Source organism: Pinus tabuliformis, chromosome Q (genome assembly GCF_031772625.1).
Source record: "Pinus tabuliformis cultivar Carrire ecotype Pingquan chromosome Q, CPIR1, whole genome shotgun sequence".
In the NCBI taxonomy this organism is placed as follows: Eukaryota; Viridiplantae; Streptophyta; class Pinopsida; order Pinales; family Pinaceae; genus Pinus; species Pinus tabuliformis.
This window is the reverse complement of record NC_142296.1, coordinates 1,195,535,740-1,195,558,229: the sequence shown is the minus strand read 5'-3', so window position 1 is coordinate 1,195,558,229 and position 22,490 is coordinate 1,195,535,740. Positions and strand designations below refer to the sequence as shown.

Genomic DNA, 22,490 nt, shown 5'->3' with positions numbered 1-22,490 from the left:
CCCAAAATCTCTTCCTCATCCCTAAGGATTCTCTCAAATCCACAGAATCATGAACTACTTCCTAATCCGAGGTTTACAATCAATTCTCAATCCTCTCATCACTCAACTATCCTAATTCTCTCATGTTCTCCTATATTCGAGAACATTTACAATAAAGCCTCACAATATTCAATTAATCCCTATTCTCATTAAAATCACTCAAAACATTAAATAATTACATTAACTCAATGCTTAGGAAACAAATTTCCTTGAAACACAAGACCCCCTATATCTACTAGAATTAGTAGATACATTGATAATGTTGAGATGGATGCTCCTACATCAATTACTCAAAACATAATACTCTTTGAAAAAATTTCTCCCATCCATACCTAGTGGAAATTTGAGCCATGTCACATTTTTCTTCTCTCAATTGATCATCCATATCTAAGGCTTGATGCATCCTTCTCACACCTATCATCAATTATCATAGCCCTTAGGTTTCTTTTGATAGGGCCAATTAGGAGGAGGTTTAAATTTATGACCTTGATTCTATTTTATCCTTCTTTGGCAGTCATTAGTTTTATGGAAAGGAAAACTTTGGGGAATTTTCCAATAACTTGGGATAACTTAGTGCTTTCTATTCTCTTATGAAGTTAACAATTGCAAAGAATTTTCATTGTCTTTAGGAATTCAGGTATGCTAAAATGGTTATTTACTCGATGCAAGACAAGGCACAGATCTATAATTTGGCTCTTTCACAATTGCTCCATAGTTGAAGGAAATCATTGCTCTATTTCAAGGAATTCCATTCAATCATATCTATCATAAACATAATGCACAAGCCAACTCTCTCTAAAAGAGGGGACTTCTTATTTAGAATCAATCTCATTTCATTGAGGAATATAGGGATAATACCCTTATCTCTTCCGATGTTATTATTCCCAACTAAAATGTATGCATCAATTGGATATATGCCATGCCTTTTGGTCATTATCTAGGTCATATTTGTAATTTCTGTTTCTATCAACTATGTACTTAGATCCTATTAGTTAAATCTTACATAAGGCCCTCTCAGAAAAACAAGCAATTTTGAAGAAATATGTTAGTTGATTATGATGTAGTCAACTTGACCTTGGATGTAATATCAAGTTTATCTTAAATAAAAACTATGATTTTTTCTAGTAAAAATACATATCATTTAAATGTTTTATCATTACAAAAAAACTACGTTCAATTCCTTAATATATTATGCATTAAAAAAAAAAAATCAATTCCCTTATAAATATATCAATAAAGTCAATATTCAAATATTTACATGGACATTGAAATATTTTTATCGAGATGTTATTTGTTTTTAAATTTGGTATTATTTTTTACTTCTAATTATTTTATGTAAAGGTTGATATAAAAATATTTTTAGCAATATTGCATATTGAGAATATTGAAATATTGTTTTGTTGTTAATTTATTCTAATATTACTTTTGTAATTTAAATTTTATCGTGAGCATTATACATATCTTTTTTACTAAATTATAATAATAATTTAATGCTAAGGTCACCAATAAATTGGTATATGAGATTTCTTTGTTTCTATGACAAGAAACCCACTCTCAACAAAAATTTGACCTTTTTTTAACCCAACTATAAAAAAGATGTATAAATAAATATTTAAACTTAATTAGAAACAATATAAGTAGGTATAAAACACCTTCCAACTCAACTAGAAACAATCACAATAGAGAGATGATATCTCATTCAAATCAAATAAACTCTAGGCTATATTGAGACAGATGTGAATGCAGTAATTGTTAACTTGCACCACCAATTCATTGTATACAAACGAATCATCCACAAACAACCCTTTGGGAATACCTTGCTTTTTCATCATCATACAATTTACATGATTAATATGACCTGCTACTATTCCATTTTTATTTTTTTTTGTCATTGTTTGCTTTTACCATTTCAAAGAATTTCATAGTAGCTTTTTTTAGGAATGTTTTCAAAATATACTTTTGTCTAATAGGTGCATATTTTGATCATGTCTTTAGATTTTGACTACCTTTGCACTGATATTTGTTTCTTTCCATCTTCTAGCTTAGTTCGATGTTTAAGTACTTTTTTATTTTAGCATATGTTTTCCTAGGCAATTATCTTATTATTAGTGACTACTTGCATCAACCATCAACCAATAATGCATCATACTTTTCTATAAACTAGCACAACCACATGAAAAGTGGTTGAAAATAATAATAATAATAATAGCCCAGTTTGAAGGTAATATCCAAGCTTGACACCATTTTGATGTGTGAAACCCCCTTGTTTGTGGGACAAGGGACACACCTATGAGTAACGATTTGATTGTTAAATGTCAATTAATCTCATTTTTACCTTGAAAATATTTATGGCATTGATAAACATTAATCAACCACTTTTAATGTGGTTCTGATAGTTAATGACCAACATGCATAAATATTAGTATATTATCGTTGACCATAGTTAACTTTGGTTGAATATGGTTAAATATGGTCAACATATGGTTGACAAGGTTTAACCATGGTTGATGAAGGTTGACCTTGATTGCTTATGGTTTATTATGATTGATTGTGGTTGATGATGGTTGAATAGGGTCGACCATGGCTAATAATGGTTGATGATGATTGACCATGGTTGAAAAGGGCCAACTATGGTCATATATGGTTAACCATTACTGATTTAGCTTAACCATGGTTGACTATGGTTGAACCTGTTGACCATGTTTGACTATTTGTAACCATGACCATGTTTGCCCATGGTTGAGCTTGTTTGAACATGGTTGACCATGGTTGTTATTGTTTAACTACACATGAATATGTTTGACCATTTTGACCATGAATTTATATGGATGATCATGGTTGACTATGGATGGCCTTGGTTGAAAATGGTTAACTATGGTTGAATTTATTGACCATTAATGACTATTATTAAATATTGTTGACCATTATTAAGTTGTCTTGATAATGGTTGAACATGATTGAATATGGTTGAACTTGTTGACCATGTTTGACTATGTTTAACCATGGTGACCATGTTTGATCTTATTAGAACACAGTTGACTATGGTCAACTATGGTTGACTATAGAAGAACATGGTTAACCATGGTTGTCAACATTTAGCTATAGATGACTATTGTTGATCATGTTAGCAATGGTTGACCATGTTGGCTATGGATGTCTATGGATGATCATAGTGACCATGCTTCACAATTGATGAGCATGATTAACCATTGTGAATCTAATTTAACCATGGTTGAATATGGTTGACTATGGTTGAACTTGGTGACCATAGTGACCATGTTTAACATTGGTTGAGTATATTAGTCATTTGATATTACAAACTTCTTTTCCTTGTATTTTGAGCCAGTGCCCCTATCAATACATGAATATATTCTTAAAATAAAATTTGTGAAGCATAGAACAATCTAACTTCAAATAGAATTTTAAAAGACTCTTAAAATTTAGAAATATTCTCTATCATTTTATGGCACACCAATGCATTTATATATAAAAAAAATGCCTTGGTTCTTTAAATAATGACATGCATGTAGCTTTTTCTTCATTTCTCTTTAGTTTCCCTCTCTATATTTCAAACTATTTGTTTCTTTTGAGAAATAAAGTATTATAAAGTTTTTAATTGTATATGGGTCATGTGGTATCTCTTAGAATTGGACCACTCATTGTACGAAATCCAAAACCATGTCAGTGTCATTTTTTTATAAAAAGGCTTATACAATAATTGTGCACCAATGTATATGTTCATATTGATAGCGCCACTTAGCTAAATATGTAATTAGCATTGTTTTTATTAATAGAAAATGTTATATTTCAAATTTGTTCACTAGTTTGGTAGTGCAGAGTGAATAGTAAAGAGGCATCGATGTGTATGTTACTTTATAAAGCACCATGTGGATATAAGAGAGTATATATATATATATATATATATATATATATATATATATATATATATATATATATATATATATATATATATATTACTCATTCATAGTTTTTTTATTATGTGTATCAATATCTTATTTTGTGAAATTGGTTTATAATTTCTATATCTAATGATTTTTGGTTTTGTTTTGATAGAAAATGTTTGATATAAGTTAATTAAAAATAGATTATTGCAACAAAGTGCAATGATAGCTCATTCCAATAAGAGAACAAGGTAAGCTCTTTAATTTTTATTAAAACTTAATATTTCTAAATAATCTATAGATTTAAATTATTCATGTTTATTGGTCATGTCAATACAAATAAAAAACTTGAAGAAACTTGATAACATGGTTTGCGCTTTGAGTACAAAATAGCATAAAAGTTTTATGGAAATTTTACAAATGGTGAAATTAGGTTGATCAAAAGGTAATCAACATGAAGTTTGCAACTTTTTACTAAAAGAGAACTTCTTGCTATTAATTGATAACATGTTTTAAACACTCAATTTCACATTTTTTGTGTGTTGTACAAAGATCAATAGTGAGATAATGGAATTTCATCCTAATAGAATGAAAATCATAAGTCATGTAAATGATGACTTAGTTCTTAGTTCATTTGGAGTGGGGCTGAAAATTAACGAGAGGGGCGAAAATATTTACAAAGATATGAGAGATATAGTTGAAAAATCATATAGACATACTTTCCAGAAAATATTTACAAAGCTATGAGAGATATAGTTGAAAAATCATATACATACTTTCCACACAGAGTCCAATGAACTTCAAGAATAAGGTTATCTATAAAATAAAGGAAGTATTCCATAAAATGGTTAATGAGACCCATGAGATTCCCAATAGCAAAAACTTACCAAAAGAAAAAATAAATAAATAAATAACATTTAAAATTTATTATTAATAAATGTCTTGTATAAGACATTGAAAAACTTAACAAATTAACTTCTTTTGCTATATTTTTTTGTGGATCAATTTAAAAATAAAAATAAAATTGTTCATTTTCATTTTTCATGAATATTATCAAAATTCTAAAGGCCAATAAAGAGGAAAGACAATACATGCAATTAGGGATGTCCAAAAAAGCTTACAAGGAAATAGTAAAAGTAATAAACATAATTTGATCCCTCCCAACAACAATATGCTTCAAAGGTATTTAATTATTAATTTATTCTTTTATGTACACCAAATTGAATATTCCATGAAATGCTAGTTTTCAATGTTTTGTTACAAAAAAAAACAAAATGTAACCCATTCACCACATAAGACAAGGAGAAATAGGTTGATGATAAAATTTGTGAGTATGCACATTTTGGGATTTACTTAATATTTCATATTTATTGTGGTCATTTTATTTAAATAATTAACTTGTAACCATATATGGATCTCTTCTAAAAGGTGATAACATACAAACAAGAGCATACCAAAAACTTGATCAACATTGAATTAAGTATGGGTTGTGAGCATATGTTGAAGTATCACAAAGTAATTGAACAATTTTGTAATTAGTTATATTGTGTAAATTCACTTATTTTATGGTTAATGCAAGAACATCAAACCTTTATATTAATTATATTGATTATGCTTTGTCGCAGTGTATGTTTAAACATCTAGGAAAGCAATTATGGAATGGATTCAATAGATGATATTATGAGAGATGGTATGCATAATCACTTCAAAAGAATGTTATTTTTTATGAAACACTAGCTATTACAGTATGCTTTTTTATTTATGCATTCATATATATTTTATTATTCGAATGTACATATACCTATTACACTTTATATTTATGTTTGTGGATGGAACTTGAAGAGGTGAAACATCAAAAACAAGACAATCAAGAAAATATTAGCTTATCTCTATAGTGATACTTATGTTACGCAAAGTTGTTTCTATATTGGCTTGAAAAATTAGGGACATTCCAAGCCCTCCTAACATGGACTATCTAGAAATTCACTAGGTTTTACCTTATTACCTTTATGTTTCCTTCACCACATGATGTTGTTTCTTCTGAGATTGGTGGAGGCTTCTACAATTGGAAGCATGGAAATGTAGGTAGTTGGATGCTTCCTGTGGTTAGCATCATGACGGCTACACTAGTGAGCACTCCCCCATTGGAATTCACATATCCTTAATTACTTTAACCCTACTCCTTGTCATTGATCGAGATGACAATAAAGACAAATTATCTCTTCAAACCAGTTTCATTCAGGTGAAAAATGGGACTTTTTTTATGGAGCACAGGTAAATGTTAGTAAAGCTCTCGAAGATCGAGGCTCGTTTGCTTAAAGGTAAAGGCTCCACTTCCCGATGAACACTAGTGGCCCTTATCGATCGCTCAACCTCCACCTAGATTTCAGCATCTCTACTCCATGGTAGGCTTTGTAATATCTTCGCATCCTTTCTATTATCTTGACTTTGCTAGTTTAGTTTAATTATTTGTCTCTACCTTATTATATGGACACAATGTTTATAGTGTCAAATTTTGTACTCTATCTATTTTCTTTTGGACTTGGACTCTATTAATCCAACATTGGTCTAGTTTCTCGAGTCGCAGACCACAACAAAGCAATGATTTATGTGTGCTTTCTTGATTGGTCAATAGCCAAAAAAATATCCACTACAAGGTATTTTCCTTGTAGTGTCTTTGAATTATGATGTATGAATGATCACACATATGAAAAAAATTATAAAAGTGAAACACAATTACGACTATGGCCTATGCCAATTCATATTTCCAAATAAGAGTCTCCTCTACATTATCAATAAGTTTTTGAAAAAGCCAATTTCCAATTCATTTCAACAATGTTTTTTTTTTTCCAAAAGAAAAAATCAAACTTTTTATTACCAGGATAAAAAGTTACACATCATATGCCGAAGCATTCATTTTGCTCTATAATTTAAGAATCATAGAGTTCACTGGATGAATATTTAGTCCAGCTAAAAACATGAATAGAAATTCACTGAGTGAAAGCACGACCTCCTCATATGAGGGAAATTTCTGGCCAGTGCCTATCATAGATGAGAGCAGCGTCAAAAAGAGAGGCCAAAAAATAAAAGCAAAACTTCATGAGAAGATGCCCACAGTGAGAACAGAGTAGCCAAGTTTGGAGGTTCAAGACTTCCTCCCCTTTTTCTTCTCGACCTTTCGCCATTCTCCTTAGGTTGGGGTTATGGGAACAATTTGAAGTGGATTTTCTTCGCCGGGTCGGGGGTTTTCTTTGTCTGAATCTAAGGTATCTAATGAATGCTACCTTTTGGTTCTACTGATTTCCATTGTATTTGGATTCTTTCCAGATTGTGATCCCATGGTTTCTTGTACAGGAATCTTTTGTGTTTCTCTTTGGATACTTTCGTTTCGACCAGGTTCTTCCTCTTCATCCTCTTCCTCCTCTTCCGAATCTGAATGGTTGAATTTCCATCCTTTTTGTTGACTGTCGGTTCTCTTATTTTTGTGGCTATTCCTTTTGTATTCTAGACAAGCATTTTGAAGATGTCCAGTTTGCCGACATATTCTGCATCTGAAAGTTGTATTTTCATAGTCTAATGACTGCATCCAACTGCGATCTTTGTGTTTTAGTTTTATGCTTCCTGGTAATCCTTTACTGAGGTCTAGTTCTACGCATATGCGTGCAAAAGTAAAAATTCTTTCTTTTATTCTTTGTGTATCCATTTTGATATATCTGCCTATGGCATTGCCTATGCTTGCCAGTACTCTTTGATCCCAGAAATGGATAGGGAGATTGTGAAGGCGAATCCATACTGGCATCTTGGACACAACGAAAGTGTTTGCATCAAAATCTGGGAACCATGGAGTGATAAATAGACCCGAAGATCCCCAGAACCAAGGTCCTTCCTAAATCATGAGATCTCTGAATTCTGGTGATTGAAATTTGACTATGAAAAACCCTTTGGAGCAGAGATGGATCTCACAGTCCAGAGACCATTTCGTGAGAATCCAATGAAACAAATCAAAAAGTTTGGGCCAAAATCCGTTAAAACGGCATATGATGGCTTGCTTTTCATAGTTGTCACATACCTTCTCTGCTTCTGCTATTTCAATTGTTAGTTCTGGAGTGTGCTGCAGTTGCTCCACTATGTATGGGCTTGGTTCTGATCCAGCCTGTTTTGGAGCTGATGAAGAAGCTTTTCCTCCTTGTAAAATATGCTTGTAAGATGTTCCTTCACTTCTGTGCTACTGGAGTGGATCTGGGGTATGGTTTGATTTAGATCCGCTGCCTCCTTATGTTGATTTGCTAGATGATGCTCCTCCTTGTAGTCTCAGATTGAGGATGATTGTAGATCCTGGCTTAATATTGTAATCCTTTATGGATCAGAAATCCTAAAGAGATCTGCCCCCTGTTAACAAGTGTTGCTTGCCAGCCAGGTAGCCGATCTGATTATTAATGATGTATTTCAGATCTCTTACACTATCTGAAGCTAAAACCCATATCAGTGTTGAGTTCCCCTTGGGCGTTTTAATGAATATTTGGAAAAGGTCATTTAATTCCAAATCTGCCTCGTTTTCCAGATTCGACACGATCAAATATGCATCAAGTCTGTGGGGAAAGACCTAGTCACGACGCCAGTTTCCTCTCCACTAGGGAGCAGGCATGGAGAAATTTTCGTGCTTTCCGGCCGCCCCTTTGGATCTCGTTGAGAAAACGTTCCTGGTCATCCAAGGCCTGATGTGTTCGATCTCTGGCTCGATCATATGAGAAAATCTGTGGAGTAGCCATTTGAGGATCCAAGCCGTATCAGACCAGTGGTAAGAAAAATCCACTGCATAAAAAGTATATCTAATTCCAGATATGGACTCTTCTGTTGCCCAAAACCCGAGATCTGTTCTCCCAGCAGCGTAGAGACTTCGATCTCGTCCTGGGTATTTCCCCTCCTCCGCTTGCAGGTAGACGACATCAGCAATCGCCTCGAAAAAGTTGTCGCCGCTATTCCACGATCTCCTTTCCAGCCAGGTCTTAGATGCCTGCACCCTCTTATTTCCCATGTTGCAACCCTCTACATTCTTGCAAGGCGTTTCAAGCCAGGGCCTGCTAAATTTGTCGAGAGAGTCACCAAGCAGGGGTTCCCTCATTGCGGCCATCTGCATATTCAGTTCGCACGGGATCAAAGACCGTCAAGAGCCGCAGAGCCCAACAAATTCCATTCATTTCAACAATGTTTCCAAACAATTCAATTTCAAATATATCTCAATTTTCATGAACAAAGTGTATATTATATAGACTTGAGTTTTGATTAATAAGAAGTTAAAGTCCTTTTCCTAGGGATTGTATTCTAAGCAAATGTATACATATAATTTCATATAAATTATTTTCATGAAAACCCTTTTTAATGTTTTAAAGAAAAATATACTTTCAATTTGAATATTTTCATGAAATATCTATATTGATTCTATAAATACAATGCAAGAATATTTATCTTCCAAAAAACCACTAAAACTAATGGATGGCAAGTGGTCGATATTTCATGATCCATATGGAACGAGGCAGCATATTATGTTTGGGATTGGGAAGCCTCATTGACCAACTTTCATTGATCATTAATATCCTATATTTTTTTAACCTTATACTGTAACTAACATTGTTCCTTTTCAACACTTAGACATTTTCACATATGTGGAAGACATTTTTACCTTGTTTCTTCTCACATAGTTCACAACGTGAAACTCTAACACTTAATCATTTTTGTATATGTGGGTTTTACGCTTTTTTTTTCCAAAATCATCCTACACGTAAATCTCACATTCACCATTTTTCTCATGCATTTCTATATTCCACAAATTACACTTCCTTTCTCGTACTTTCTCCCATTCAAGTTGCAGGAAGCCTTCTTTTTACTAACGTGCATGATTTTCTACCACAAATATTTATACATAATCATTTTTATAATTAGTTTATCTTTTTGTATGTGGATATGGGAAACTTTGCTTAACATTATTTTACATTCATTATATTTCTACTATTTTTTATTATTTTTCTATTTAAAATAAATCTCTACTATTTTTTATTATTTTTTATTATTTTTCTATTTAGAATAAATCTCTACTATTTTTTATTATTTTTCGATTCAGAAAAAATCTCTAAACTCAATAATTGAAATTGAATATAAAAAAATATATATACACAATGTTAGATGCTAAATATATATACATAACCATAACCATAAATATTTACATATAGTTATAATTATATACTTAGACTTGCCAACAACCAATACCTAGTCTGAGATAGTGCAATTGGCAGTGAACCAGAGCAAAAACACACTAAATTAATCAACGATTGAACGTCTTCTTCCATGATACCTAGTCTGAAATGCTGCAATTGGCAGTGAACCAGAGAGAGAAAAAACACTAAATTATCCCACGATTGAACCTCTTCTTCCATGACCATCTTCTCAATATGTACTTGAATCTTCAGCTCGATGTATGGATTGTTTGGGAGCTTGACAAAGCTAGAACCATCGGTGATTTACAGGTGAAGTGGCCCATCTCACAAGTTATAGTGTCGAGAATAGGCGTAACATATTAACATTGATGTGGCCATGTGTTCCTCTTAGCCAAGGTTAGGTCAACAAAAATATAATTCTCAAACGTCACGGCAGAGTCAAATTCAAACTCCCACGACTTTATGGCCATATAAACAAACACAGTCTTCTTTCTACTGAGCAAAGAAATACACTCTCTGTGCTAGTGACAGACAGTAGTGATAGACATTAGCCAATATGACAAACAATCTCCGTGTTATGACACCCACCGTTATTATTCTATGGCTCGTTCTTGCCTTCGATGTTGTTTCCATCTGCCGAGGAGATGTTGGGGATTTTGCTACCCAAGATTTCTTCAATGGAATTTTGTCTGGTGCTTCTGATACTTGCCCAGGAAAGAACTTCTATACATACAGTGACTTCATGGACGCAGCCACTGCATTCACTGGCTTTGGCACAACTGGCCCCGACGTTGACCACAAGAGAGAAATCGCTGCTTTCTTCGCCAATATTGCTCACGAGACTTCCAGTATATCTATAAATTTGTTATATATATATATAGATGATTTCATTTTAGAATTTATGAACATTAGAAATCGGTTGTTTAACCATGTGACACCTATAACTACTGACTGATTGGCAGGACTGTGCTACGTCGAGCAAATAGAGAAATCTGACTACTGCGATTCCACCAACAAGACATACCAGTGTGTGGCGGGAAAGCAGTACTACGGGCGTGGTCCCTTGCAACTCACATGGTTGGTAGGCTTATAATGGTATAAATGTCTATAAGTTTTAGTCTTTAGTGTGCCTGTAGAGGTTTAGTCTTTAGTGTGCCTGTAGAGGTTTGGTCTTAACGGTAAGTGTGGAGGTTTGATTTCACATCTTGCTATACCATTGAAAAAAAAAGTCCCCCAAAACCATTGAAGAAAAAATCTTATAAAACACGTTTATAATGTTTATAATGATAGGTATGTTTATAAGGTTTAGTATAAGTTTTAGTTTTGAGTTTGTGGGTTTAGTATAAGTTTTAGTTTGAGTTTGTGGTTTAATAGTTATGCGTGGAGGTTTGGCTTCAATTTTATTTCTGGAGATTAAGGTCTCATAGTTATGTGTAGAGATTTAGTCTTAACATCCAATAGTTATAGTTTAGTCCCAGAATTATCTGTAGAGATTTAGTAACAAAAGTATCGTTGAAAAAAAATAAAAATAAAAATCCTAAAGCTTTAGGAAAAAATAAAAATAAAAATCTTATAAACTTAAAAAAATCCTATACGCTTTGTCTATGGATAAAGAAAGTATCCCAAAAAATGAATTTATTCATCTATTAAATTGAATTATATAAAAAAATCACTCTATCTATTAAATCTGAATTAGATTTCTCTTGAGAGGTTGTTTCATGTTGTTTGACTCTGAGTTCTTTTTGCAGGAATTATAATTATGATGCAGCTGGTGATTACCTGGGCTTTGATGGTCTGAATCACCCTGAAATTGTAGCCGGGAATGGCTCAATCTCGTGGAAGACTGCTGTCTGGTTTTGGATGAAGCATAGTAATTGCCACTCTGCTATCACATCTGGACAAGGATTCAGGGCAACCATCAAAGCAATCAGCGGCGATGAATGCAATGGTGGAGACTCCGACGCAGTTGATGAACGTGTCAATTATTATACCAACTATTGCAATGAGTTTGGTGTAGATCCAGGAAATAACCTTAGCTGTTAAAAGTATATTAATATGCTGTGACCTCTTGGTCTCCATCAAAGGATCCAGAATAGTTCAAAATACTATATATTCTATAGTACTCAATAAAATCGATAGAGTCTGATTACCATGGTTAGCATTAGCAGGAAACGGATCTATGTGACATGTACAAAACGAGACAACATTCTCTTATGATCAGTCCCTTTCTTTCAACTTGTCAGCACATCCATGGGTTTTGCATGCCAGTGAACTGTGTAACATTAGATTAATTAATTGTACTTATTAGTGCATTTAATGCCACATTGATTTTATATATTTGGCAGCCAATAGATGGTGTATTACTGGTTAGGAAATTGTCAAGGAAAAGGACCAGTCTTGGTTTTCACAAATAACATATATATTGTTTTACTTGTTGGGGATGATTTATCTTTCTTTAGCGTTAAATAAGATGTTTTTTTGTTATCATGATATAGAGTACTCTGCTTTTGTTCATACAATTCATAAATGTAAGGTTAGTATTGGTGTTAATTTATAAATTATATGTTCAAATTTTTGTGTTGGTAGAATTAAAAACATTAATATTAACGTAATATCTAGTTTGTTCTTTCAGTTTATAATCTATAAATATTAAGTTTAAGTTCATATATTGATATAAGTAGAATTAAAAACATTAATATTAAGGCAGAATTAAAAACATTAATATTAATATAATATTTAAGTTAATTTTTAATGTATTATTAATATAATATTTAAGTTAATTTTTAATGTATTGAGTGTGCAAAAAAATATTTTTTCATTGATTGCAGATGTGACATGATACTTATTTTACTTTATAAAATTTCCTGTGGAATCCTCAGAATTCTGCTCATCTCTTATCACCATGCTTAAAAACAAAGAACTGTGATAATCTCTGGTCTGCCTGGTGTCAGCGAGTAAGGGTGGAGGCATAATTCTTCGTTTCCAACTTGAGTATCATCAATTAAAATAATCAGCATGCCGTAAATTGCCTTCGACAGCACACATATGTTCAAATGTATTAGTTCGTAGGCCAAAGTAGTTGGCGATTTCGTCTACAATAATTGTTAAAGGGGGTTTTAAAGGGTTTAATGGAGTTATATTTTTTTATTTGTTCTTTTTTCTTTTTTATGAGTGGGAAAATTTATCATAATTTATTTGTCAAACTAGCAGTGAGGATAGTCATCTTTAATTGTTATTCGCCAAATTCATGACTATTATTTAAGGAAAACCACGCCACTTGAAATAACCCTTTCAACCTTATGGTGGTCTGTAAGGGGTAGCCTTTCACTCCCGAAATCCTTTTGGGCCTTAAGCCGTTAACCTATTTCCTTATGTCCAAAAAAAACTAACTCTTAACAAACAAAGACAATTTTAGCACATACTCCAAATCCATAAAAACTAGTCTTACTGAAAACCCATCTTAATACAAAACCTATAAAAAATTTCAAAATTAATAATTAATTTTAAATTAAAAAAATAATAAAAAAACATTTTAATTCATATATATTAAATTTTAACTTTATATTAGTTTTTTATATATTAATTATCAATTTCATATTGAGAAGGAAAGATAGTATACATTTTCCCAATGTAATATATTGTTTGAATCTTCCATTTGAAAAAAACGAACAATTTCCTTACATATTCCAAAAAAACATAAAAACTATGTTTGGTTCGCCTTTATATATATAATTTCTCTAGAAAACAAAAAAAACTATTTTCAAATCCATTATTATATATATATATATAAAAGATTGGTATTGAAATATGGAAGGGAAAATTACATATATTTCTCTTATCGAGGTTGTTTTGGCTATTCATAATCTAAGAACTGAACATGGAGTTTCACATTCTAAACATTTACGGGCAAGGAGAACTTTTGGAATAGAACATGTTCACTTGATACCTTTCTCTTGGCTATTTTTATGTGGAAAATGTTAGGGCGGGGGTGGCCTCAATTTTATGATGAAGCAACGCTTTCTTGGACTTATTTTCAGCACAATAAGAATTATTTATTTATATGGATCAATTTAGATGATAGACAAGGTTTTAATATTTATTACTTTAGTTTTTTTTGAGCTAGGTAATGGTGGATTTAAAAATCAAATTTTTTTTAATATATTTTTAAGTGAGGAGATGAGGATTTTTAAATATAATTCCTATTAGAGAGAAGAGGATGATTTTGAATTCGGTTCCATATTATTTAGATTTATATGTTTAAGCATGCTTATAGTTTTCTAAAAAATTAAGTGAGTTGGGTTAAGGAAACGCGGAAAAAGTGGGTTGGGTTAAAAAAAAAAAGAAACAAAAGACTTTTCAAATCAGAGAAATTGAAAGAAAGTTGTTTTTTTTGACTTTGAGAATTGTTTATTTGATGGAAGAATGGTTCAATTGTGTCTTCAAGAGAGCAAACAAATGAAGTTTCTTTTGGGTGAAGAAAGGTTTTGTAGATTCAAGAGTTAGACATTATTGTTAGAAATGGTGAATTAGAATATAAATTTCTTCCATGACTATACCAACTATAGGAAACTATAACACCATTTAGGCTTTGACTAAGGATCTTGGAAATAATTTTGGGATTTTAGGAATTTTTTTGTTGTTGGGAATCAAACATTTCAAAACTTTTTTAGGCCCTCCTTCATGAAGACATAGGTTCAATGCTCAAGGTGTTGGGAAACTTTCCTAGGTTTGTAGAGGATGAAGAGAATGAAGATTTATTTCAGCAAGTAACATTAGAGAAGTTAATTTGAATTATAAATCATTTAAAAAGAAAAAATTCCATGCCCAGATGGATGGATAGAAGAGCTTTTCATGAAATTTTTAAATATTGCAGGGAATGATCTTCTCATGATGGTGGAACATATTTTACATGCAAAGTGAATGTGTGGCAACTTCAATTCTGCATTCATGGCACTTATCTATAAAGTCGACTATCCCAAGAATTTAACTAACTTGCATCCTATTTCATTATGCAAATATATCTCCCAGATTGTGGCAAAAACCATCATTGCAAGGATAATGCCTCTACTCTCATGGTTTCTATTGGATAAATAGTTTAGGTTTCTTAGAGTTAGGGCAATCCATAAAGTTTCCATAAATCTATCAAGTCAACCCAAGAAGGGGTGCAATCAATTAAAACTACTAGTAAGTTTGTACGACTCTTTTGAAATTGGGCCTATAAGAATATTATCATAAAGTTCAATGGACATTATTCAAATTCCTTCTTCATGTTGGGTTTAATCTTTTTCTAGTTAATTGGATCATGGGATACATTTTGCATTCTTCTTTTTGGATTCTAATTAATGGTGCGGATTCATCTTTTAATTTTAAGCTCTACAAAGGACTTCATCAAGGTTGTCCAAACTCATCTTATTTTTTCTTGATTATTGCATAAGGGCTCAGTGGAATGCCCATTAAATCCATAAAATGCCACTATGTTTAGGGGATTTTGATAGGCCAAAATATTAAATTTATTCATTTCTTATTTGTGGATGATGTGATTTAATTTTTCTATTGTAATGTGGCAAAAGGTGAGAATTTCAAATTGATTATCAAGAAATATTTTTATGATATGGGGATGTTGGTAAACTTGGTAAAATATACCATATACTTCCTTGATGGCATCGAAGGAAATAAACTCCAATTGATGGATCTTTGCAAGTATTAGTCTCATAGCCTTAATTAAGGATTCACATACTTAGGTTTTAACATCAATCCAAATAGCAATGGTATAACTAACTAGAAATGGCTACTATTTAAAGTGAAGAGTTGAATTCACTTATGATGTTTCATTGGTTATCCTACGAGGATTGTTTTATCCTAATAAAATTTGTGTTGGAGTCAATTTAAATATATCGACACCTTTCCAAACTCATCTCTACAGCCATATTGAATCATGTTCAAAGGATTATATTCAATTCTTTATGGAAGGCCCTTGCTAAATACTTAGTTAGTCACAGATTTCATTCCTTGAGGCATTTGGGAGTTGGGGTTTAAAAGAAATTGTGTCTTTCAAGAATGTCTTGGGTAGGAAATCATTATGCATCTTTCTCACCCATGATAATCTACGGAGAAAAATACTCATAGCTAAATATATTTTTCCAGGGACCAAGTGGGATTGGATTTGATATCCTAACAAGTCAACAAATAACTCCTCAAATCAATGGATAGTAGTAAGGATGCACTTGTAAGTTGAAATTATGATGTTTCATTACTTAATGATTTAGTTGGACACCTATAGAAAATGATTATATGTACCCTAATTAAAATTGTGTGGGGGGACACAACATACAGGATGTTTTTAAATAGTGGATAGAAACCCTGAGGATTTATGGATCAATTTTTCAAGTTGGTTTATTGAAATAGAGAAATTTTGAGGTCTAAAATGGGCCTCCTAAGGAATATTATAAAATAGTAGTGGAAATAATAAAATAACATTAGATTACCTCATCAAGCTTTGGAGGGAAAAAAAGAAAAACTACTTTTCAACTCGCGTTTTCAACTTATCTATCTATGATTTTACTTAATTTTGAATGGGGGTGTTCATTGGATGTGAAATTTAATTTTGCATCCAATGGGCACCCATGTTGCATACTTTCGATGGACCCTACTACATGAAAAATGTGAAATGCATGAAAAAAAATGTGATTGCAATAATAGTTTTCATGTATTTCACATTTTTTGTGTTGTAGGATCCATCAAAAGAATGTAACATCGGTACGCGTTGGATGAAAAATTTTGCATCCAACAAGTTCCCTTGCTCCAAAATTGAGTAAAATTGTAGGGATATAAGTTGAAATTTTTTTTATTTTGTATTTATATTTTTACTTTTTTACTCCAAAAATGTGAATCATCCCCCATGGTTGACATCATCATATTGAATCCTATTGGTTCTTATAAAGTTGATTTTTTTTCTACATTTTTGTTTTCAGGCCCATCTTTGACCTCAAAATTTCTCTAATGCTTAGTTAAATTCTATACACATATAGAGCAATGATGGAGAAGATGAGTTGGTTTGTATTTTCAATTTTGATGGAAGACAATACACTACTAGACTAGGCTATATTTCTTTTCTAAACGTTGACCAGAATGATGTCACCTGGTGGGATAAGAAGTTATTAAAGATCGTGACTCCTCTTAACAGTGTCATTTTATTTTGGTTGATTCTAAAAAATTATATTTTAGCTTGGGACATAATGAAAAAATGGGTTTCTTGCATCCTATTATATTTTATTTGTGTCATGGTGCTAGTAAAGACCTTTTACATTTATTTGTTCAATGTAGTTTCTCTATATAGGTGTGGAAACAAGTAGAGATACATATAAAGTGCTTGGATCTTTGGGATCAATAAAATGTTGAAGATTGTTCCTATTCATATTTTGATAATTCGACATTGAAATGGTATAAGGTACAATAATTAGTGGTGGCTTGGAATATTTGGATTATTGACGCAGGGTTACCCCTGCACATACCCACAGTATGCATAAAGAGGCGTAAATACCTTGTCCCAGGTAATTTAACTCACCTAAGGAGTCAAATCTTTAACTATCAATGGTTAAGGCCCTTTTAGTCACAGTTCCTTTGAATCGCAGTTCCTTTGAATCGGAACTCAATCGCCCCACTTTAAACCCTCTATTGGAACTTTATACCCACATAGCCTAACCCTTAGGCCAAATCCTTCATATTGGGACTTTTAAACCCTCATAATCCTTTGTTTACTTTTATACACCCTTTTCTTAAAGCCTTCCATTATTTCTCCTCTATCGGGACTTCAAACCACTTCACAACCTTTATAAAACCTTAAATAACACATATATGACCTTTCCCTTACAAAACCTTTGGTTACACATGTTCTTAACACATAAATCTCTTATCAGCACATATTTCCTTAAAAGCACTTACAAAGGAAAATGCCCACATTAACATACCTTTCCGCCCTTCTGTACAGCCTTTTCATGTTTCTCGAGGTTTAACCTCATCGCAATCGGCCATCGCTCCTTCCAGGGGGTCATACGTATATATATGTCTTCATCGCCCCTTCCGCTCCGATATGCGATATCGGAAGGTTTTAATGTATATTTTAGCATTAAACCACTTTAACGCAAATATATGGAATTACACTAAATTCCGCTTGAAACATATCTGCGGACCTCAAATAATATGTACCCGCAACTATAACTTCATCAGGTCCGGTTCCTTGAGCCTTCCCACTACAATTTCCGCAACAGCCAACCTCCAATCAGCAATTATCGCTATCGGCAATCGCTATCGCACCATCGCAATTAACCCTTTCCACTTAAGCTCCGATCTGACATACATTACGGACCCGATAGGATTATAGGTTACATCTGATAAGGTTTCGAGTTCGGCTATAGATCGCATGTCGCAATCGCTTCCTCCCATTGGGATATGTGATGCGATCCTAATTAATCCACTCTATCGATTTAATCCTGGCCATCGATCATCCCGATCCGATGGCTACGAAGCATGGATATTTCACTTCTTCGATAATCCAATTAAATGTATTTGCTCTACTTATTCAGCATCTCTGTGGATTCCTGCTTTCTTCAAATTTCTAGTCTCTCGGTGTTTTTAACTGCGCACTTCCTCCTGAGCTTGAATCTGATCTTTCTAATGGTTTCACCCATTCATTGTGGTTCTCCTCTTCGCGTCTTTCTCTTTGTACTCCACCTCGACTCTACCTCCTTGCGTTTACTGCACTTGCCTGCATAAATATATATGTACACTTTCTAAATACATTTGATTCATCCTTCAACACTCAATCACCCGCTTATACAGGATTTTAATTAATATATGTATCTATATAATTACAACAATGAATTATGGACTGATATCTCTATCTCTCTGGCCTGATCTTCAATATCAGTGGCCTCTATTTCCTAATCTGCTCGTAGGCTTACAAACACTCCAATCTGCTATCTATTTTCCTATTCAACCTCTATAACCCTTGTTCATGCCTTTTAGGCTTACATTTATACCAAGGAATTCTAAAACAATTTCTGGTTTTAGATCCATAGATTCCTCAACCACATTCCTAAAACCTCTTCCTCATCCCTAAGGATTCTCTCAAATCCATAGAATCATGAACTACTTCCTAATCTGAGGTTTACAATCAATTCTCAATCCTCTCATCACTCAACTATCCTAATTCTCTCATGTTCCCCTATATTTGAGAACATTTACAATAAAGCCTCACAATATTCAATTAATCCCTATTCTCATTAAAATCACTCAAAATATTAAATAATTACATTAACTCAATGCTTAAGAAACCAACTTCCTTGAAACACAAGACCCCCTATATCTACTAGAATACATTGATAATGTTGAGCTAGATGCTCCTGCATCAAAATCCCTATGTAAGAAAATTTATGGTCACCTGGTCATAAGTCTGGATAATTGTTTCCTCTTGGATCCCAGACTTTATTTTGTAATCTGTCCTTGCTTGTCAATTGTTCTATTGCTACTATTGTCTGTTGTTGTTCTCCAAGTCTCCATACTTTATGCTATAATGCTCCACTTGCTCTGCTTTCATAGTCTGCTACTGTCTTCCTCTTGTTGTCACTCCTCTCCTTCCTTGCTATTATCTTCTTCTGAGACACTTTCATCATTTACCTCCTTATTAACTCAATTTCCCTATCCAATATATCCTCTGTCTGCTGACTATTTTCATCCCTTCATTGTTGAACTCTCATTCTTGCTTGTTCTTCACTTATTCGAATTACTTCCTTTCCATCCTTACTCTCTTCTTTATTGCTGGTTTGCACCTTTTCTGCTGCTGTTATATTGTCTTTCAGAATAGTTTCCTACTTCTATTTTATGCACCTGTCAACTTCTTCTTGATTATTATTTATGAAAATTGTTTTGTCATCCTTCTTTAGCAATTTATCCTGAACATTTATCCTCTGCTCTTCTAACTTTCTCCTTTGAAAGTCTAATTCTCTATATAACTCAATGATTTTACTTGGAGTTAATTTTGGAAATTTTACATAATCTCCCATTTCCTCACTTTTTATTGACCCATCATCACATAGTCCTTCTTCTTGTGCTAAATCTTTCTTAACATCCTTCAATAGATGTTCTTCCTCTTCTTCTTTCATTTGGTTGTCCACTTGTGCCAAATATGTTCCAGCTTCTACAACAACATCTTCAATTATGAGACAATTATTATAATCAAAAATATAAGGCCTTTGTACCTCTTCCTCCTTTGGCAACACTTCAGTATGTTGCTCTGATCTCTCTTTTTCTGTCGACACATCAATATGCTGATTCAAACCCAAAGGACTCTTGAGACTGTCAGCTAGTCTCCCCTCCTCATCATATGTTTCAATGATGCTTCTTTGCACTTGTCCACTGTAGTGAACTGATTCTTTCCCAGCCTCTTTTTCATATTCTGCTTCAAAACTTTCATCTTCTGGAAGGTATTCTTTCACATCTTTGACAACTTTAAAAGACTGTCTATCTTCTTCCAAACCTGCAATCATACAAAAATCATTAGTTTTAAAAATACAAGACGTTCTGGTCTCACTTGATGCTTCAATCAACAAATTTTCTGGTTGCTTTGAATCGTTCATATGATTCAACTCCTCTAGCTCTTCATCACTTTCAACAAGTAATGGTCCACTTTCTGGTTCACATATCAAAACTTCAACATCTTCTTCTACATCTCCCTTTTGTTGTAGATCAACTCTTTTGAGCTTCTCTGTAATTTTTTCAAGTTCCCTTATCTCCTTTATTATCTGCATATTCACCTGTTGATTCCTCTTCTCTTGTAGCCTCTGCCATTTCACTTTCTTTCTCATGATATAACCATGTTTCTGGTTTGCTTCATTGCTTTGCAGCATCTCCATTAACACTTCAAGCTGAACTACTATCTCAGCCTTCTTCCTCTCATATTTCTCTTTGCTTAACTGTCTTTGTATGCCATTTGCTTGGCATCCTTCTCCTTTTGTCCTCTGTTGTGATCTCTTCAGAACCTCTGCTATGACTGTCACTAGTCATCATCCTCTCCATCTCTATGAGTTCCTCACTCACTTCACTATGAGTTGCACTAAATCCTCTTCAACAGAAAGTCCTCGCTACTATCACTTACCTCACCAAGCTCTCCTCACTCAGTCTTTTGGTGAGAAATTGGTTCTCTGTCTCTGGAACCTCCTTTGAGCAATTCTCTTTGCTCCTTCTAGGCTTCAACTCATCTGTACTTTCCAAGAACACCACTATCCTCTTTATCCAATCTTTGTTGGAATTCCTCAAGGTTCTACCACATTTCTGCTTCCACTTAGAAACTCTTACCAGCTTCGTTTATCTCTTAGCAATTCTAACCACATCCTTTGTGGAATTTCCTTTTGGGAGTTGCAACAATACTCTTGCTTCAATGCAAAGACTGCAACCCTCTAATCTTCAATCTAATTAGAATAAAACCATATCATTTTACCTTCAAGACCTCTTTCTGATCTTGTCCTGCCATTCACTTACACTTTTGAATGGACTGTCCTTTCCACTAGCTTTCAATTGTTTCTTCAAACTCTGCTTCTTCAAAAACTTACAAACATCCTTCTTATAGTTTAACTACTATAAACCCACTCTAAAATTTCACTCATTCAATATCTGCTAATCATCAGAACAAACTGCATACCTCCACCTACCTTCAGAATCTCACCATTTCTGAAAACCTATTTCAGCAGATCTTTATGCTTCCATTGCACAAATCCTCAATATTCAGCTACTATCAATCAGATTTAGAATCTAATTCTTTCTTCCAATCCTCTGACTTTATCTTGGTAAAGCTCAACTATCAACAACAATTTCTCCTTTGCTGAGTTTTCTTCCACTCAGAAATCCTTAACAATTCCTTCCATTGCTGCTTCTTAAGGCTTGATCTCCTTTTTCTGAGATACTTCATTAGCTGCAACCATCAATCTTCAATCTATTTCTCTGTCAGCAAACTCAAATCATAATTAAACAAAACAATACCTATATGATTTCTCCATCCTCTCTTCATATCCGAGTGAATTTCCATTCTCCAAACATCACTGTGGATCCTTCCTGTCTCTGTAATCTCTTCTTAATTCTTGTTCAGCTACCTCTAATAACTTAATTGTTCTTCTCCATTCCTCCAGCTTTACTCTGGTTACTTCATTGTCATATTAGAATCTGATCTCCCTTGCCTACATACACCTCTTCCCAAATATCTCTATTCTGAATTCTTTCAAGAAACTTTCACCCATAATTGCTTTCTTATGCCTGATACTAAATGTTTCGTTTATAATTCATCTCT

The 22,490-nt window shown here is 33.2% G+C and overlaps 1 protein-coding gene across 1 annotated transcript; it reads left to right on the top strand.

The window, feature by feature from the left end:
* Positions 1 to 10,685: 10,685 nt before the first annotated feature.
* On the top strand, positions 10,686 to 12,391 carry LOC149224010 (endochitinase 4-like). The gene is made up of 3 exons (XM_089383454.1): positions 10,686 to 11,001; positions 11,116 to 11,230; positions 11,902 to 12,391. The coding sequence occupies exons 1-3, from the start codon at positions 10,710 to 10,712 to the stop codon at positions 12,194 to 12,196; spliced, it is 702 nt and encodes a 233-aa protein (XP_089239580.1). The 5' UTR covers positions 10,686 to 10,709; the 3' UTR covers positions 12,197 to 12,391.
* Positions 12,392 to 22,490: the final 10,099 nt, after the last annotated feature.

What these genes read in the sequence shown, in the direction of transcription:
- LOC149224010 (XM_089383454.1), top strand. Translation starts at nt 10,710, where the DNA reads ATGACAAACAATCTCCGTGTTATGACACCCACCGTTATTATTCTATGG. An exon ending in TATTGCTCACGAGACTTCCA is followed by an intron (nt 11,002 to 11,115) that starts GTATATCTATAA and finishes ACTGATTGGCAG; the next exon opens with GACTGTGCTACGTCGAGCAA. An exon ending in GGTCCCTTGCAACTCACATG is followed by an intron (nt 11,231 to 11,901) that starts GTTGGTAGGCTT and finishes TTCTTTTTGCAG; the next exon opens with GAATTATAATTATGATGCAG.